General features: G+C 38.1%; 1 protein-coding gene across 4 annotated transcripts in view; it reads right to left on the reverse strand.

Annotated features, from left to right (window-relative positions):
- The window catches only part of bend5 (BEN domain containing 5), a 513667-nt gene that overhangs the window by 319595 nt on the left and 172191 nt on the right, over window positions 1-21881 (reverse strand). For all 4 annotated transcript variants that reach the window (XM_088598977.1, XM_088598976.1, XM_088598975.1 and 1 more), the window contains one exon: window positions 1998-2092. In XM_088598977.1, coding sequence (XP_088455103.1) covers window positions 1998-2092 — 95 coding nt within the window. The remainder of the gene's footprint in view (window positions 1-1997; window positions 2093-21881) is intronic.

Here is a 21881-nt window from a genome sequence, read left to right on the forward strand (position 1 = left end):
GTGGAAATGAAGTCAACAACATAAAAGGTTTTACGCGATCTTTTCTGACCAAGTGTACATGGCTACCATTTTAAAATTTAGCGTGGCTTTAACATGGCTTTCCAGGGGATTACAAGCCATGAATGCAGCCTGAATTGGAACCTGATTTTTTTATGTGCCAGGTTTCACAGGAATTATCAGAAAACAAGGAATTTCATAACTATAGTCACATGACTATAAAACTATCAATACAAATAAAATTGTTTTATATTAAAACTTGCTGTCATATTGTTAAGATACTGTATAAACTACTCTGAACATTTTAATATACACACCTATGTATTTATTTATTTTTATTTATTTTGTTTGTCTTTTGTTTTATAACTATTCTGATGTCTGTTTTGCGTGTCTTGGGCTGGACTGCTGTAACACATCAATTTCCCTACGGGATTAATAAAGTATTATCTATCTATCTTAATAGCATTTCAATGATCACTTGCATAACAGTGGTGTACAGTACATACGTACAAGTAACAGAATCTAGATGAAGGGGGTGTACAACAGCTGCTTTAATACTGTAGTAATCTGTGAATATACTATACATTGAATTCTTTAACAAACAGCATGTGATACATTGGGAATACAGTTTTTCTGTCCATGGATTTGACATTTAAAAACATATAGATTTAAAAACTACAGTACATGCTGCACTTGGTGAAAGAAACACTTTCTGTTCCATTTGAAAGAGACCCTTTCAAAAGAAAGAAAAAAAAACTTAATATTATTTAAGAAATGTAAAATTATTAAATGGCATTCACTGGTCCTACCCAGGCCTTATTATGTATGTTGACTACTAGCTCTGACGTGAGAAGACAAAGACAATAGATCATATTTTAAATCGCTTTTTTGTGAGTGGCTTTAAAAAATTTGTATTTTTTTGCATTTTACATTGTATCATGATATATATCATCGGGAGTTGTGGTAGCAACATGGTAACATCCTGTCTCAACAATGTACTTATTTGATTTGATTAAATTGTTTGCATACATGTACAGTACAGCTGAAACATTGTGTTTCTTTTCTTCTCTTTTCAGCATGGAATAAACCTTTACTTGCTCCTTTGCAGCCTACACATGCTGATACAGCTTCCTACTTGAACTACATCTAAGGTAGTACAATGAGCACAGGAAAGCATTAACGGGTTAAAAAAACATGTAAAACTATTACGATTTTAAAATGATAACCACATGCACCTGCATCACTTTAATTACTTTAACTACAGTACTAAGGATTCACAGTGCCACATGGCAGTTTTACACTGACAACCAGTAGGTATACCTACTGACTCTTCACACATTCTAGATGGCTGCATCTGTATAACAGTTAAGGGTAAAGATACAACAAAGCATTACTGTAGTTACATCATAGCCTATGGAAACTTCAATACCAGACTAAATGTGATAGCCTCCAGAATGATGCATGTCACTGGTTTTCCACATTAGCACAATTGTTTTCAGACATACAGTACTCATAGTCATCACTTCCCCCTCCCCTTATTTCACAAATGTCAGTGTCTTGGAAATGCAACATCACCAGCAACATACTGTACAACAGCAACATCTGAGCCATAACATACTGTATAAACACTGAATTGTCAAGTCTGCAGGAAACTGAAAGAAAGTGGTGAGAAACAGGTGACCTAAAGAATACAGGATGATTACTAGCTATTTTTTTTTCCTGATGACAAAATAAAAATATAATACTCTGTGTGAACAATGTCAAAATGGTCACCGAAAAGAAAAATAAAGTGTGATTGGTACTGCAACACATTTCACTGCTGTTAAAAGAAATATTCAATTATCTTTTTAATACCACAAGAGTCCCTCTTAATGTTTTAGTGTTTTTAACATATTCAGTTAGAAGAAACACAATAATCACTAAAACTTTGTATTATGGTGCACACAATGTTCCACAGTGGTAGCAGCTCCTGGCCAGATAAGAACTTGAACATTTCTTACCATTTCGGCCGACTTGTAGACTTCACCACTGGAGACATTCCATCCCTGTACAGGCTCTTGGTCTTGCTAAAGTTAACAATATTGAAAATCACCCTCTGTAAAACAAGGAAAAAAGCATGATCGGTACCCTGCTATAAGTGTCACCCTGGAACTAAACAGACTTATAAAAATTAGATTAAGAAAATATTTGCCAAACTGATGGTGAAATGGTGAACCTTAAGTAATTTCAAGAAAATAATGATTTACGGTAATTAAATTCCTAAAGGCTGCTAAGGTTGCACTCTGTCAAAACGTATTGTGCATAGGCAAGAAACCAAGAAAGATGCAAATCATGGCTGCTTCAAATGCAAGATTTCTTGATAAACATCATTATAATTACATTTGCTGTTGTTTTACTGCCAAGGTGTTTGACATTCTGAGATATTTACACAGTGCCCTGATAAACATTTAAATATTTTATATAATTGATAGGTACTAGGGTGGCATGGTGATATACAATGGTTTGCATTGCTGCTTCAGAGCACTAGGGCCCTGAGTTCAATGTTTGGGGTGCTACTGTATATTTGTGGAGCTTGTATGGTATGTTCACCCCATTTCCTGTTGAGAGCCACAGATGCAGCCCTTTCCTCACTATTTAATTTGCCCACCATTGCTTTCCCTTTCTCTGTTCCTTCTTCCATATTTCTGCCTTGGTTTGCGTTGCAACCTTGTCATTTTTATATTTGTATTTTCCTCCAGGTAATCCAGTTTCCTGTCACAGTCCAAAGACATATTGGTAGCTCGTCCTTCTACTGGGAAAATTGACCCCAATGTGAGTGCGTGCATGTTTGGTGTGTGTGTGCCCTGTGATGGACCGGCATCCCATCTAGGGCGCATCCTGCCTTGCGCCCATTGCTTAACAGGATGGGCTCCAGGCAACCCTGCATTGGATAACGATATTAGAAAATGGATAGATGATGGTTACTTTTTTTGTGCCTATAAACAAAATTCTATTGTGTTGGTATGATTACATAATATGGACCAATGTGTTTGAAACTGTAAAAAAAAATACATTGTGTTCAGAAGCCAACTTTAGGATGTACTTTAGTTGTGAGGCATTCATAAAAGTCATGCTCTTTTCCCATTCCTGAGTTTGGGAAATCAAAACATGAACAAACAGCAGAAACAAAAGCTAAGACTGAATGTTGTGCGTTTTATCTCTGAATCCACTTAAGAATCATGCCACCAAGGGCCAGGTCATACACGATTTTTTTCCAGTAGGTGAAAGATTGACTTACTGTATACAGTACTTCTTTTTCCAAGTGCAAGTAAAGGCCACTTGTGTTGCCCTTCTGATATTGTCCTCAGAATTTCACCCCCCTGTGGCTTATCCATTATGTGCAGGTAAATCTTGTTCCCTAATTAGCAGCTCATTAACCCTACACCTGTGAAAACTACAGACCTCAGCATGAATGCCATATCTTGACTAATTGATATTTTTGTTCACTCCATGCCTTCACTCCAGACAATGCAATCAGTTACATCCCACTACTTCAGCATTGTCAAACATAGTTTCTGGAAGGCTACAGAGTCTTCTGGTTTTCATTCCATTCCAGTTATTAATCACGTAATTGGTCTGAGTATTTCATTAGCCAATTTTAACATTCTGTACAAGTTTCTGACTGTTTTCAATGTGCAGTGACCACAAAACAAATACAGTACATTTCAAATCATTGAATTAAACAGGTCAACAGAAGAGCAGAAACATATTTGTAAATACAACTTCTACATCAAAAATAGACAGTTTAAATGGCAAGAAATACAAGGAAACATTTGTCATTATTGGACAAATGTTGCAGCACATACATGATTTAGAGGACTGCACAATGCCCGTTTTCTTCTCCATGCTATACTGGCATTCATCTCTAAGCAGTCATCGGAGAATTTCTCTACAAATTACTATTTGGAAAGCACATGATTTAAATGACAAAAACAGAATTATGCAGAACAGACACAATGTGATTCACAGTAAGTTAAAAATAGACAAATGAAGGTCACGTGTACTGTAACTTCCTTGTTCTTGCAGACAGGAACCTGTATGTTATTCCCGTCTTCCAGCTCCAAGCTCCTTCACATGACACTTTGTCCCTGTTCCTTTTCCCTTTTTTTGCAAACATATCGCCCTTGTTGTTCAGCTAATTCACTGTGCACTGAAGCCATGCATAGGAGGTGAAATACTTGCATGTGAAAATCTATTCACTTTATCACACATGCACAACTGTGCAGACAGTAGAGACCCCAGGAATATTTTTTCTCTAATGGACAGGGAACTGGGTTGGCACTGTTGTGCAGTGGTTTAGCATAGCTGCCTCGCAGTGTGGGGCCTTGGGTTCAGTTACAGATCTGGGGTGCTGTCTGTGTGAAATTTGTACATTCTCCCTGTGTTCGCATGAGTTTCCCCCGGGTGATCCGATTTTCTCCCAAAGTCCAAAGACATGCTGGTAGGTTAATTGGCTTTTGGGGAAAATTCGCCCTGGTGAGAGTGTGTGCGTTTTTGAGTCTGTGTGTGCCAAGGGATGGACTGGTGTGTTCCATCTGGGCTATAGCCCACACTGCGCCCATTGCATGTGGGAATAAGATCCGGCCTCCCTCATGACCATGTATTAGATAAAGTTGTTAGAAAATGGATGGATGGTGCAGGGAACTGGTTTAGAATGGCATTTTTTAGTGTATTGTAGGGATTTTAAAATGATGGCGAGCCCAGGTTGAAAACTGCATATCTCACTAGGTACTGATAGTTTTATTGGGTATAGTTAATTGAATCCTTCTCACTCACACTAGCACTGCAGTGGCAAGGAAGAAATTCAGATAGACATGTTATAACTTAGAGAGGAATCAGAAATTTAAATGATTTGGCAAATTTAAATCTGAATTTAAAAATAAGCAGGCAGCCCAAAGGCAATAATTAAACTTTATTTCAAAAGGTACGCATTTGCATCACACTTTCAAGAAGCAATTTAAAACTTAAAATAGTATCCAGCTTCTATGAAATGTTACGGTGACAGTTTCTTAACTTGGGCCTTCCAGAGAGAGACTTAAAACATTCTGGAATGAAGCCGGCCTACTGCATAATGATAAGAGAATCAGTTTCAACACAGAGGATGCACACAGGATAAAGAGAGAGAGATTTTTTTCTTCAAAAAAATTAACAACAAACACCTTTAGAAGGAACTTATCTCTAGATACAGAAATAACTGTTTCCCAAGAAATCTACTCTGAGCAGCTGTGCACTGTGAAGCAAACAAGCTATCAGCAGGTCAGAATACCTTTAAAGAAAGATCCATGCTTTCCAAGAAAGTATGAACCCTTTCCTCCTAGGATTCTGATTAGGATCGATTTATAAAAATATTACTAATCACCACCTAGTAAATGACTCCTATTTATAGGTGATATTAAATTATTGAATAAGGTGAGATGGTGAAGTAAACTATGTGATGCTGAAATCCTATTAATCCCCCTCTGCCCTCAATGTAGAGACAGGGATTGTAGCAGCCTGATTTAGACCCAGGTAAAATGACATTAAACTGATGTTAAGACTGGCAGCAGGCTCCTGTATTGAGGAGATAAGACCATTGCTGCTGGCATTTCAATTACACTTTACTGCCCTGGACATCTGTTGCCAGCCTACTTTCAGCTTTTCCTTAAGCGAAACACATCCTCATTTTCTCTCATTCAAGTCTTTTTTAGAAATTCACATTGTCTTATTTAGTTGTTAAGATTCATCCCTTTAATCTATTTGTTAAGCGGGTTTAACTCTGAATGGGTTATTCAGCACAACACAACAGTAGGCTACAGCAGACTAGTGTCTTTATGATACACAGTGATTAATAATAGGTTTTATTCCGTATCCTCTTTGGATACAGATAACACAGCAGAGTAATGTTATATAACATGAAAGGAATTGAAAATGTAAGAAAGAAATATGTCCTTGCTATAGGAGAATGCTAAGTGACTGCTGCTAATGAGTTTCCACAGTCTAAATTCAAGAAAGGGCACCACTTAAGGGTGATAAACACATATAAGTTCCCATTTGCTTTGGGTCTCAGAAGTGGTTCAACTAGTAAACCTGTTTGACGGAGCACAGTTTGAGCCCTACAATCCAGACATTGACAGCTCAATCCTGGTCAATGCCATTTGCTTACTGTCAACGGGATCCCTCATGCAGCAGCACATTGGCTACGCACTGCTGCAGCTGGGTTCCTCAGCTTACCAGTGCAACAGCATCTTGTGACTTTCTTGTTCTTTTGTTGTGGAAGCTTGCTTGTGGAGAAAGCTGCATCATCTCTCCAGTTGATATAATCCATGAAGGTGTGGCAAATGGCAAATGGCTATGACAGAACTCATTTTGGAAGGTCCGCAGTCTCAGACTCAGAATTTTTGGAGGGGCAAAAAAAGTAAATACCAATCTTGTCACAGGAGGAATTCAGAATCTTTAAAACAGCACCTACATAAGGTTCTGAGGTTGATTGAACAACCTGTAACTTACTGAATTTTTTAGTGTTAACGAGCCATGGAATGCTTGACAACTAAAGCATTATTATTAAAGAAACAATAAATAATCTATTTGCTATGATCTGCAAGTAATTCATGTTTTAATATATCACAGCTAATGCAGCTGTGATATATACTGATTTCAGTGCTGATTAGAGGAGAAGGGCTCCCCTCACTAACAACAACCCATGGGCCCAGATGCCTGTGAGGCTGCATGGGTCATGGTGTCATGCACAGCTGAGAGAACCCTATATCTCACTCTGCATTCAGCCCCACATAGTGAAATGTACTTAAGGTACTTAGGATAAATGGATGGGTTTTGAAGTCTTTTCAGTTTCTCACTCACTCACAGAACATTTTTACCATTATTAGTTTGCTAATCCACATATCTGCTTTCTTCTTCCACTGTCTTTGAATTTGAATCAATGTTATCAGGCATATTGTTCCATCTTTACTCATCTGATCAAATAAAGTTAGAGTGGTCAGTCAAATATCACTCCAATGTGAATCAAGAAGGGTTCATAGGAAACCTCATATTCTTTTTCTCTACTTCATTCCATCACCAAAGTATCCTTCACTGATTTTCTTGAATAAGCTTCTCTATATGACAACCACATTCAGCGATCACTAACGTTCTAAGCAAAATAGTACTGTATATACAAGTCTTGTTAAGAACCTGCTTATGTGCATATTTTCATATATACAGTTTATATGTATACCTTATACTGTACATATTTGCAGTTAAAACAATTTGCATCCTTGCCATTGCAATTAATATTTTGTTACAATTTATGTAAAATGAGAAATGCTAAATAGATTTCTTCCCCATAATACATAATATGTTCTCCCAAAATCTGGCACTACAGTTTTCAGCGTTAAGGCTTTGATTAAATCATAACTTCAGCCAAGCCAATAATTACATTATTTAGGTATTAAAATGATTACAAACTAGACCTATACAACAGAAACTCATTCTCAAATATTAGGTCTGCAATTTTCAATTGGTGGCGAGTTGAAAGTTTTGATTTAATCCAAGCATAACTTCATGCGGCCCTATTTGCAAAGCAATAAGATAAAAATGATAGCCATGGTTTAGTTTAAGCTCTGCTTTAGAGCCTGTCAGTAAGATTAACAACTTAATACAAATTAATTCCAGTTCCTATTATGGTTATAGTCTGGTTATACTGCATTTTGAAAAAAAAAACATACTACTAGGTTATAAATTGTAATGATTGAAAACACTCAGAAAAACAGAAATGACACATTAAAATGTTCTGTAATTTTAACCTACTTTTAATTAGGTTACGGTTATTGCACATTTCTGCCCACTTCACTTAACGACAGTTCAGTTTTAATGCCTCTCAATGAGTAGTGTTGTTCAAAGAGAAAAATTGACTCCTTGTCTCTCAGAAAGTGCACACAGAGCTTGCATTTGTATATTCAATAAAGCTCTTTCAGTTAAAACTCCTGGTACAGTTTTTACACTTATTGTGTACTTTTACAGTTGGACTGTCAAAAGAGATATCATTTTTATGAAACCTGTCTAGCTTTCCTCAATCACAGTGCATCAAAAGAAGAAATATGAGGATTCTCCCTACTGTGCATACCACATATAATATGAAGATGCAGCACAGGTACAGGCTATACTATTGAGGATTTGGGGACACATTTTTGTCAACTGATAGGACAGCACTTGTGATTGATCTTGCTATGAAAAGAAAAAAATATATATAAATTGATTGATCAAAGTATTTAGTTCACAGGTAAAAAAGGGAGAAAGAGAGAAAGAATATTGGTGGTCAAGCCTTCCACAAAACTGTTTCTTATTACTTCCTCCCAGATGTGATCAACACATGTTCTGACACAGCAATTGGGATTCCCTGAATATGAGGTGTTGATAGCTTAAATAATATCTTAACCTGAGATCTGCTACATCAGCTGGCCCTATATCATGTCAGCTATACTGTATGTCCCTCCTCATTACATTGAGACAGCCCCTACCCACACTTAGAGAACACATCTGTTCTCTCTGGCTTTCTCCTAACCATCTATCTTCCCTCACTGTGATATTTATTCTCACATAATTGCTTGCATATGATTAGTGACAGTTTCTATCCTTAGTAAGCCAAGCAATGTCTTTTTGTATTGTAACCCTGTGCATAAAGCTTTAGCTAACTATAAGATTTCTACACTTCCTGCTGGTTCTTAGTATCTGAAGGGCTTTGAATTAAGTATTTGCTTAATGGTTTGCTATATTCAATCAACATTTGTTTTCTGTTACCTACTGTATGACCATTTACTGTATTTGTATGCTCTGTATATCTGGTGACACGTCTACTGTAGCATATTCAAAAACAAATTGTACATTGAACAAATTCAATTGTAATCTTGATTTTGGTTCTTAATATCTAATAATTCCCCACTCCATCATTATTCCTTAAATAATTGACAAATATATTCAAAACATTGAAATCACTCCCAGTATAAACTAGCATAAACTCTTATCAACCAAGAACCAGTGCTGTGAATCTGTTAGGACCAGTTACTCTGCTACAGTGTTCTCAGGGTCTAGGGAATAAAAAAAATCTAGTATCTGTTTCTCAACCTTCCAGTAAGACATCCAGTGTGGCCAAGTTAAGATAAGCTAGACAAAAGCCAACAATGCAAGGAGAAATAACTATATTATCCACTGTTTAAGAGTGGAAAAGCTTATTTAGACACGCATCGATCTGTAGTCCTTCGGGCTCTGGTGAAAGTAGAAGTGCTGCAATGAAATATTAAATAGAGCATTCTAAATTGAAAGGAAAGCAAGGCTCTTTATAATCAGGATTTTTATAGTACTCCATTTGTATTTTTTTTGCATGAAGGACCACAATATTTGCATAATTAATATACCACACAGAAGATAGTGAGTGAGTCATTATGTAATGGAGAAAGTTTGTTAACCGCCTCTCTGAAGTGGCCTAATGCCCCCAGGATGGGTGGAAACATGCTTGGTGCTGAATGCTCCTGACAGACAGGTGTAGGGAGGGCTCCTTCGGCCCTGGGAAGACACTTCACCTAAACTGCCTTCCTGTCTTGATTGTTAATGGCAGCTCTCCTGCTCCTCTCTGGCAGCCTTTGGTCAATTGATTGCTACTGTATAAAATACTGCAAACAGACAAACACAGATCTTGTGCTGACATGGGCTGACTCTGCAAAAGCAGGGGTCTTCACAGTCCTGCACAGGGACTCTCATACAGATGCTAAATTCCACCGGTGTCATTTTACACCCTCCACCCACACCACAACAGAATTTCAAGTTCTGAATAAATCTCAACTCACACACACTGACAACTCCATCACATACTGTACCTTATTTTCAAAAGTTTAAGGTTTTATTAGTTTATGAAGTCCTAAGACAAACCAATAAACTGAAAGATTATGTTTCATCCAGGCATATTTTGGTCACAAATGCACATGAGGTAAATTGATATCTTTTTGCCCTTTGTGACATGGATCCCCTCATATCCCAAAACAGTGATCAGGAAGGTGGACTGAGAAAAGTCTGGGGAGATCTGGTAAGCTGACATTTTGGTTCACTCTATAATAATTAAAACTGCATCTGTATCAGCACTGCACAGAATTAATTCCTAAAATAAGAGAAAACTGACCTCAAGGCCCCCCTGACCACTTCCAACAATTCTAAATAACTTTTTCATGAGACTATTTTACATAAAGATGTAATAGAACAATAGATCACATACAGTGATAAAGCAAAGGAAAAGATGAAAAAGTATTGAAATGTTATTGTCTCATATGACACTTTATAGTGTAATTCTTCATGCAAAGAGAAACAATCAATTCCATAATAATTTGCACTGTAGATCAGCAGTTCTATTCAGATCATTCATGTTAGTGGGACAGTTTGATGAGACAGAGGGAGGAACTGATATGATACCTATTCAAACAAGGGTCCAGATGTCAACGTGGACCCTTGTTTGAATAGGTATCAACGTGAGAACTGCAAAAGGCTACATGGAAACCAGCATTTAGGCCTTTTGTGCACAAGAGTTCATAGGCAAGAGAGGGTAGTTGGACTACAACATGAATTCAACAGACTTTTAAGTGATTTACATAATTTACATCACATAAGCCAGTGTTCAGGATTTTTTTTTTATCAAGCTAATCTTGGCAAGAGCCAAGTTCAGCAACTGAGCACTGGTTTGATCAGAGTCCTGCAGTGGAAAATATAGCAAGGGCCGAAGTGGCCTGCCCATCTTCAGACACCTGTGCTCAGGAAGTCTCACAAGGACACTTGCATTGTGAACAAGTGCTCTGTATCATGTTAATGCACAAACAAGCAGCAAACAAAGTATTAAAATTGTTTCAAAACCCTGGTATTTTCTAAGTCTTTAGACCATTAATGACAGTGACAGAAGTGGACATTATTAACAGTATTTCTTATAGTGACACAACATAAATTCTAAAGCATGCTCATAAGTCAAATTTCATTTTTTCATGCCAGGCCAACTTTGGACATTAGAATAAGATTTGTACAAATATATTTTTTAAATGAGATACCAAACAAGGAACTAACAGAATCAAACTAAGTTCTAAGTTTAAAAACCTGCATCCAACATAAGCAACAAAGGCACAAACCTGGAATCATGAGTACAGGTTCCATCACTTACAGTGCCTTGCGAAAGTATTCGGCCCCCTTGAACTTTTCAACCTTTTGCCACATTTCAGGCTTCAAACATAAAGATATAAATGTTTTATTTTATGTGAAGAATCACCAACAAGTGGGACACAATTGTGAAGTGGAACGAAATCTATTGGATTTTTGAAACTTTTTTAACTAATAAAAAAATGAAAAGTGGGGCGTGCAAAATTATTCGGCCCCCTTGCGTTAATACTTTGTAGAGCCACCTTTTGCTGCGATTACAGCTGCAAGTCGCTTGGGGTATGTCTCTATCAGTTTTGCACATCGAGAGACTGAAATTCTTGCCCATTCTTCCTTGCAAAACAGCTCGAGCTCAGTGAGGTTGGATGGAGAGCGTTTGTGAACAGCAGTTTTCAGCTCTTTCCACAGATTCTCGATTGGATTCAGGTCTGGACTTTGACTTGGCCATTCAAACACCTGGATACGTTTATTTGTGAACCATTCCTTTGTAGATTTTGCTGTATGTTTGGGATCATTGTCTTGTTGGAAGATAAATCTCCGTCCCAGTTTCAGGTCTTTTCCAGACTCCAACAGGTTTTCATCCAGAATGGTCCTGTATTTGGCTGCATCCATCTTCCCCTCAATTTTAACCATCTTCCCTGTCCCTGCTGAAGAAAAGCAGGCCCGAACCATGATGCTGCCACCACCATGTTTGACAGTGGGGATGGTGTGTTGAGGGTGATGAGCTGTGTTGCTTTTACGCCAAACATATCGTTTTGCATTGTGGCCAAAAAGTTCGATTTTGGTTTCATCTGACCAGAGCACCTTCTTCCACATGTTTGGGATGTCTCCCAGGTGGCTTGTGGCAAACTTTAGACAAGACTTTTTATGGATATCTTTGAGAAATGGCTTTCTTCTTGCCACTCTTCCATAAAGGCCAGATTTGTGCAGTGTAAGACTGATTGTTGTCCTATGGACAGACTCTCCCACCTCAGCTGTAGTTCTCTGCAGTTCATCCAGAGTGATCATGGGCCTCTTGGCTGCATCTCTGATCAGTCTTCTCCTTGTCTGAGCTGAAAGTTTAGAGGGACGGCCAGGTCTTGGTAGATTTGCAGTGGTCTGATACTCCTTCCATTTCAAGATGATCGCTTGCACAGTGCTCCTTGGGATGTTTGAAGCTTGGGAAATCTTTTTGTATCCAAATCCGGCTTTAAACTTCTCCACAACAGTATTACGGACCTGCCTGGTGTGTTCCTTGGTCTCCATGATGCTCTCTGCGCTTTCAACAGAACCTTGAGACTATCACAGAGCAGGTGCATTTATACAGAGACTTGATTACACACAGGTGGATTCTATTTATCACCATCAGTCATTTAGGACAACATTGGATCATTCAGAGATCCTCGCTGAACTTCTGGAGTGAGTTTGCTGCACTGAAAGTAAAGGGGCCGAATAATTTTGCACGCCCCACTTTTCATTTTTTTTTTAGTTAAAAAAGTTTCAAAAATCCAATAGATTTCGTTCCACTTCACAATTGTGTCCCACTTGTTGATGATTCTTCACATAAAATAAAAAAATTATATCTTTATGTTTGAAGCCTGAAATGTGGCAAAAGGTTGAAAAGTTCAAGGGGGCCGAATACTTTCGCAAGGCACTGTATATACTGTACTGTACTGTACAGTAGGTGAGGCAATAATTAGACTTGGCTGAATAATGGGGTTTTAGAAAGCTTTCAGATATGTGAATTCAGTGACAATATATATAATCAGTCTAAAGACTCCTTTGTTTAGTGAAACACTTCTGCATTTTGCATCCATCTCTTATTTCAAGGTAGAATCATGAGGTATAGTGCTTTAGGTTTAGGGGGTTTCACGAAAGGCAATTTATATCTCTATTGTATTGCACTGTAAGAGTTTAACGACTTTAATTAGGCGTTCCTGTTCAGTGACTGACAGTCAAGCACAATATCCTGAAGACAATTCATGGGGTCATATTCTGTGAGACAATAAGAAAGTCTGTTATGTAAAAGCATTTCATTACCATACTTACATTCTTGAAGCTTCGAAGGAGAAGTTATGATGGAGTGTTTAAAAATTAAGGATGAAAAATTGGTGTGAAATTACCAATAATAACGTGAAATGGAGGTAGGCAGTTTTTTATGCACACGGTCAGCTCGCAGAACCGCTTGTAGCCTCAGATATGCGAAGATTCTGCTGCCTCCCATTAATTGACAGAGCGTTTCGACAGCTCCAAGGCAATAAGACATTGTGAATTCTTCAACGCATGAAAAATGCAGCAAGCTGTTTATTAGCCTGTGCTTCACTTCTCTGCTATTGAATTTAAGACGGATAAACCTACACAGACAAATCTGAATATATATACTGAACATGCATTGAACCTTTGAATACACATACTCTCAGACCTTTTTCCACACATATCTTTTCCCAATTCACACAAATAAAGAGCAGAGCAATGTACACTGACAGCCGTTGCTTTATTATTCACCTTGGCAGGAGAAATACCCGTGCTCTAAATACAAAGTGCGATCTCTGGTCTCAAGAGGAGGACTGCCTTTTATTTTTTTAAACCAGTGAATCATTTTAGAGCAGCAGCTTTGAACTACAGTATGATTTAAAAGGGCCCTGACTTCAACAGGTCCTTCCCTTCAGATAACTGATCTGTATAAATTGATAGCATACATGCAGGGCCTATATCCAGATGCAGCCGAATAGTGCACATATTAAAAATCAGTCCTGTCTTCCAGCGACTCTTGCTTTAGACATCACAAAGTTAATTTGTTCAACCTAGCAGCTCTCTCCATCTCTTGCAACATTTTTGCTCAGGGTCCCCCGTCAAGCGATTCTGGAGCCGTGAAATTGTCAGGAATGATGGATGACTATCAACCTTCTGTTGTCTTCTTGCCCGCTCCTCAGAGATTTACAGGCTTGCTGACTGCAAGGCATGAAAACGAATCTGTATTTCTTTTTTTTCTTCCTGCCACTTTTACTTCTTGTTAAATTCATAAAATGTATGGACTCTACACACACATATACAAAGCTTATGTTTTTAATGGATAGTGTCCTCTGTCCTATGTATTGTATCATATATAAAGTAAAGTATGTTGCATGTATTCTGTGCAACAGCATTGCCCTGAAAGCAAAGTAGCACTATTTTCACTATTTTGCCTACTAACAAATCTGACTTTACTGACAACTGATTTTTTTATTGTGGCCCCAAACTCCCCCAACTTCAATATTCCCGCTATTAACCCAGTGCTTTTTTGATGCTTTACTGTACTAAACATGTACAAACTTGTCTGTGCTTTCTAAGCATGTTATAGCATCAAAAAGCTAATAATGTTTTCAGAAAAGTAATTGTATTACCATTACTATTTTAGTGCATGTAATGATTGTTGGAAGGCATTATGTTAATGCAATTAAATGGATGTTACTATTCTTTCCATTCTAATTAAAGGCATTTTGCATTGCCTTCTTTTTAAGAGGCAAGTCTGTGTCTAAATGGTCCCTTTGGCCATGTAGACTTCAGAAAGGAAAATGAGATGCTGCTATGTTTCAGCTTAAGGTAATCTACATGTGTGGCATGGCCATAGAATCTTGTACTTAGTTCTCTCCTTCTTTTGTTAGAAAGCAATCTGTCCAAAAGACAAGGACAGTTCTGGTGAATGTTGTATACAATGTTCCAATACACAGAATCTTTCTATTCTTCTGGAACTTGGTGATGAAACTGAGACAGAATTGCAACCAAATCAAACTAACAAAGAACTTGGCATCTCACTTTACACTGAATACGCCAGCAGTTCACTCCCCTTTTTGGAAACTAAAAGTTTGTAAAGGAAATGTGAGCTACATTTCCTATCATTTTTAAGCCATTCCACATTTTATGGTGAGCTTAATTAGACACGCTTCAGATATCATCTATACTCTGTGGCTCATTAAGTTTTAATTAAATCCTAAGAGGATCCAAGTTCTTTGGGAATCCCATTACTGTCCCAGAATATACTAATTTTTCATACAGGAGCACTGGCTCAGTGTGATTACATAAAAACCTTCTTGCACTGTAAATAAATTTACACTGTGAATCAAAACCTGACACAATCACAGTTGTTTAGCATAAGTATTAACTCAAAAGCATCACCTTGCTGGCTTGCCACTATTTTCAACCACTGTAATATTTGATCCATTCATGCTCAGGAAATATCTATTGAAGTAGTATTCACTAGACTATATAATGAGCAGTATATGTTTGGCCCTTCTGGTTTAGTTCTTAAGCATTCAAATCACACACACAATCCACTGTAGTCCTCAAGGCAATACATCATTACTCTTCTGTGACACTATATTTGGAACTTTGTACTGTAGATATACCCTTCACTCACAACTGCACAGGTATTCAGCTACAAAAATGATCAGAAAACTTCAAATCCCACCAATCTTTGGGAAAACAGAACACTATACTTCGGGGTGGCAGATGGACATTGGAGAAAGCCAATCTGGTCTCATGATTGGATATTATTTGGGAACATGCTGGCTTTAGCTAGCACTTTTTGATTCAGGGAATGGCAGTGTTTCAACAAAGACATGAGTAACTATGATGGTGACAGTAAATATGTTACTTTGTTTTCTCTATCTGCATTAATTACAATATGCCCTTTGGTCAAGTTTGACACCCTGCCAAAACCAGCAGGGCAAAATATGAGTCATTTTGAGATTAATAATGCATCACTGTCTAGAGGATAAGTGCCTACATCTGAGACTGAACCCAGGATTCTAGCTAAAAATAACATCGCTTGCAGAACATTCAGCGAACTTAAGCCGGCAGGTATTCTCTTATCTCTTAACTGTTCACACACACACTACATAATTTGAATATTTGCATCTGAAAAAAATAAGAAAATGTTAGAATTTCTTTACAGAGTTTAGAGCTTATAGTCTTTGACCCCAAAACTTCAACAGGAATGTGCTCATGACAGAAAATCGGTAATAATCACATATGTTTGTTAATCATTATTTCATGGAATAATATGCTAGGAAGTAGGTTTGAGTTTTGCCAACAAATAATGTGAGAGATGTTCAATATTCAATGCCAAGATCTCCTGGGCAGCCCAAGCAGTAAATAAAATGCATTTCCATCTCTCTGGCAAATGATTTCCTTGGTAATTGTGGACCCCACACATAACGACTTGTTTGAGAGAAAAGAACAAACCAGGGTCGACAGTTCCAACAACAAGGGTTCCAAGGACATCACTGTCCTGACAGCAGTGCTGCGTTAGCAGGAAGTGATGTCACAGGTCAAAAATTTTAATTCAGGATGATCCTCAGGGGACTTCAACCCTGTAGCCTTGCAGTATCAGCAGGGGCTGCTCAGAATGCTCAATGTTAGCAGCCTAGCACCTCAGAAGAATATCAATCTCACTCCTGCACACTCAACACAACTATCAGGTAATGACCTCATTAATTAATCAGCAATGAGCAAGTGCTAGGCCCAGTTAACCCTTTCTTACACCTACCCGACAAAATGAAATGGAAACAACCATGGTACACAGGATAGACTCTATTGCCATCTGTTGCTGCAGGAATTCTCGTTTTGATTGAGAGGCTGTAAAAAGCTTTCTTCGCAACATGGATTAATCTATATGCACAGAGCATATTTCTCTGGAGGCCTTTAAGAGGGACTGTTAAAACATGGCATGTAGTTTATCATGGAGTCAGACAGTTTTGAGCTCTGAGGTGCATCTGCTCTTGTCAGACTGCTTGTCAATGCTAAAGAAAGGACAAAAATAAGGAAAATGGCCATAGCATTTCACAAAGAAATTATTTAGGCTATAATTGGTAAAAGTGAGAATTGATGAATGGACAAATATCTGAAATAAAAAGGCGACAACTGTATTAATTTGGTACTGTAGCAGTAGATCTAAAGCACTGCAAAACTATTTTTCACTAAGTTAGAGAGCCATTAAAAGTGCAACAAATACTATTGATTCCAATACTCATTTGCTGGTTTTTCAATGCTTCTCAGAATACATCAATGTGCATTGTAATAAAAGTACTGTAAACAAGTTATTACTTTTGGTTTTCTTTTTTATTTAGAGCACACAAGGTCAGTAAACACTCTGAGACTAAAATAAGGGCAACATCATATACGCTGTTTATTTATTTGTACGGGAATTTGTATTAAAGACATGTTTTGTCCTTTAAATACCAATATGGTAAACTGTTTCTCAAAGCTTTTTCCATCTTTCCCTCACTTTCAGTATGCAGCTCTCCATCTGAACAATTATTTAACTACGGATTTCTGAGCCCTTTGTTGGTGATATCACAAGCTCAGAGATCTGTCTGCTACAGTAAGTGGCACCACATCACTCTGTATCCATTTCATGCTTCATTCCTAGCTTTTATGACCTCCTCTGAGGCCATGTTCGAAGCCCGAACCAGGGACCACTGAGCCCTTCACTTATCAGAGGTGCAATACAGCAATGACCAAGTCTCCTACCATTTCGGCTCCTAGCAGCTCCCAGCTCCTTGCTGTATTTGTACAGTGGAATGATGTCTCGGAGCACCTAGCTACTCAATGTAAAACCAACCTGCATCTCACACACATATCAGATACTTCTAATTCGGTGAAGAGGACCATCCCTACTCAGGTTCCACCAGTTTGCCTCCAAACGCACTGGCCTTTACATGGGTTTGAGCAGTCTCACAATCTGTAAACAAACGAATATACTGTAGCAGTCAGCAGCATCTGCACACAAACATGCTAACTATAGCAGCCATCTGCACTCCTAACGCTCAGCCAGGCCGCTCTTCCAGCCAGGGATTGGTAACTTCCTGTTGGTGGGATCTACTGTACATGACATCAAAGTGCAGTGATCAACCAGTCTGCTCTGCGACTTCCAGTCTGTGTACAACCACTAGCGCCTCTGCCTTGTGTAACCAGGCTGTATTAACCAGCAGCCGACAGTGCATCTTCTGTGCCTGGCCAGTCTGCAAACAGTAAAATTAACACAAAACAGTTATCTTGGAGCTACTGGCACATGTCCAGATCCATCAGTCTATGTTCTGCACATGTGATACAGAGAGAAGTACAGGTAAAACCCTTCAGATGCTGCCAAAGCCAGCAGCTAGTCAGACTTCTGTCAATCTGTACTTTCCATATAGAGTGAGGGTCTTTCCAGCAAAACCCTGCTCTCTGAATGTCACCTACTCGTTTAACTGTTATATTTTCTCATAAGTATTACTGTAACATATGTATGACATGACATGCAGCTCAGCCACCTTATAGCTTCTACAGCCCTGCTCCTTCGGCAGGTCTCCAGAACAGGCTGTCATCAAAGTCCTGTGGATGGATGCCCTCCGGGTAACTAGATCGCTATCAATCTCCATCCAGGGTAAAGCTGCAGCTTGTTTTGCTTCTTGGCTTACCATGCTACACAAGTCACACACGCAGCCACCAGCCCACTGCTGAATAAGCAGCTGCTTACACATAGTGAGCCTGCTCGCATACAATACCAGATCTGTGAGCTCATAGCACTAACTCAGACAAACAGGAACACCAGCACTACCATAGCTCCAGGCAGGCTGTTCTTGCTACAGTGCCTCTGCATGTCCTAGGCAAACACAACAATACAACCTCACAGCATACTGCTCACGAGAAAACGTATTCCTGCCAGCTCTCTGTCTGAAGGGATGCAGGCGGCTTGTTTAAGTAATGCCGCTGGAAGGCCACTTTCAGCTGTTGCTCGCCAAATTTCAGACTACCTACAGCTGTAGGCCCTTAAAAAGACAAGCTTCTCAAGAAGCAGCTCTGCTTCTCAGTATTTCACACCTTGTGCGACCTCACAATAAACGCATATAATTTCAGCACAAAGAGCCATAAACTGTGCTTTTTTATTGAATGGCTACTTGTTTTAATATAGATTTTAAACTTCAACAAAGAAGGATTCTAAGATCTAAGATAAAGATGTGCGATACACTATATAAACAATGTTTTGTGAAAAAACAAGTCACTATGTAAAGACTCAACTGATGTTTGTTTTGGACGAGAGCTGCTCAGGCTTAATATGAGGCACACTGAAATTTTTATAACAGTTGTATATCCCACTAAGTCAAAAGTCATACCTGCTGTTGCAGGTGCTCAGGCCATTCTTGGATACAAGAGCACTGAACCTCCTGCAGAGGAGTGTTGCTCTTCACTCTCTGCTATAACTGTCTGTGGCATATCTCAGCAATAATCAGTAAGGTTTAGATCAGCCAATTTCACTGGCAAACACATTCTCATATTTGTTCCCTTTTCTATATTAGTTGTGATGATCATGCTCAATGATGGCTCAGTAGAGGAAGCAATCATTATCAGACAGAAGTCTGGGATAATTATACTAAAATAAGGTCTCAATATCAGAATAAGGACCTTATCTCGATACATGGCTTCAATGGTGCCTATCTAGATGATTTGTATTTTGATTCTTGACTGTGATAGATCCTCCACATCTATTGTGTTCTGCAACTTCTTGTTTCAACAAATGGACTTCGTGTTCTTTCTTGACCTTCACATGCTTGTCAGTATTAAATATAGGATTTTTTGTTTTTTATTGCACCAGTCATTATAACCTGCCAGGCACTACCCCTTGTCCATTTTAGGTTTGGGGAGGCTCATGGGATGCAATTAAAACCAGTTTGGAAATCTTCTAATCTTCACGGAAGCTGTGTGCTAATGGTCTATATAGAAAATATGTACTCTATACTGATGATGAGCTCTTAACTGAGCAACACTAAGGAAGGGATGCTGAAATGAACTAAAGGTTCATTTTGACAATCCTTTTCAAAGAATGAGGCACTTACCCCATCATGTTTTTGTCTGACAATGTCTGTTTTTGCAAACAGGGTATACCATCTTTATTTACTGTATAGTATGTCCATGCATACCTGTACTAATAGTCTTGTCTAGTTATACATGTATTTGCAACTATTCAAAAATGCATTGTTTTTACTCATGCTCCATTTTATATAGCTCAGATGATTTAACCACAGTGGAATCACAAGATTTCCATGCACATACTGTATGTGTAACACCCACATATTGTACTATGATACCAACATCCTACTAACGGCTTTGTTATCAGTATTGTTTCCATTTGAAAGAAGTGAGTCATTCTGGATTTTTTTCTCATACAGCTAAAGTTAGATATGTCCCACAAATATTTGGCAAAATTACATAAATTCTTTGTATTCTCAATGCAACATAATTATTTATACTGTATCTGTGTTATGACCACATCATTGTCCCAATACACATCCCCAAGATTCAACTCTTCCTATAACAGAATGTGTTAATCTTGCTCTGATTTTTCCTGAGTGTTTCAAATTCTCTCTGACAAGCAGATATTGCTCACATTTAATTAACCTGAAACTATATCATAAGCAAAATATTTAAGGAAATGATTGCGTATTCCCACAGAGAGAAGAACAGAACTTCCATTCCTTCTTTATTTCTTACTGGCATACATGACACTGATGTTCTCAAAACAGATGTAAAGATTAAGAGACTACCTAGTCATCTTCAAATGTAAATCATGAATTAAATTAGTTTGTTATACATTTAGAAGATCAACAGGAAAGGTTTCTAAATATTTATCCTCTCCTGCGCCAGACATGTATGTTATCTCCTGTCAATATGGTACTTTCTCAAAAGCACTTGATTGTTCATCAAAAACTTAAACTAATAAACTACAGTATACTTCTTAGGTTAACTGACCTATTCAAACAGCTGAAATTTTGCACCACGGAGCAATGATATACCTTCAAGGTAGGTGCATATTATGCCAAATAGTGGGAAACTTTCCCCTTTAATGAGTAATTATCATTAAAATCATAATGGCATGTCATTGCTCCGTGGCCCACACACTACCTTTCATGAGACGATTCTTCCAAAAACAGTGAAACACATACTTGCACAGTTTCCATTTTGAGCACTTTGCCTCTGTGAATGGGTGTTAACAAGTCAACACAAGAAGAAAAAGGAGTCACGGACTGTGATGCAAGTGGAGCAACTATAAGAGTTCAAGGCTCAGGATTCTACCGTAGGTAAATATTGTATTTTCCTACTATTTATATTTTATTACTTTCACATATTAAACTATAACTCACATTTTTGCATTTGAAAGGGATTCTGCAGGTTACTGTATGATTAGTGTTACTTGGACCTTGGGAATGTAACACCCTATTTTCCACATATTTTATTTACCAGCCTCAGTTTTAAGGAATGTAACACCCAAGAAACCTGTTTTCTTCAACATGCAACAGTATACATTGGTTCCCAATGCATCACCAGATCTTACATTTGACTGATGCATTATGATTTAGTAAATTCCCAAAAGAATATTTTGAATAAAAAGAATAAATTTAAGGCACAAGCCTGTTTTCTTTGTCCTAGTTTATTTCTTTAATTTCTGAGAAATTGTAGGATGACAGGAAGGTTTGCATGTCAGGAAAATAAATGAATAGCTAAATAAATGAACAATAGTGTCCAATTACAGCTCAGTGCCAAAATAAGGACTCAATGACAGGGAGGATGTGCAGATTAATCCCTCCCACTAAGTTAAAGAACCTGTTTTTAAAATGTATCATCTGCCTTTGCAGTTCCTCTCTCATCTTTAGGTGCTCCTGAAGTTTTCACAAACATGTACAAAACATGAC

This window comes from Lepisosteus platostomus, chromosome 11, assembly GCF_059453375.1.
Source record: "Lepisosteus platostomus isolate fLepPlt1 chromosome 11, fLepPlt1.hap1, whole genome shotgun sequence".
NCBI lineage: Eukaryota > Metazoa > Chordata > Actinopteri > Semionotiformes > Lepisosteidae > Lepisosteus > Lepisosteus platostomus.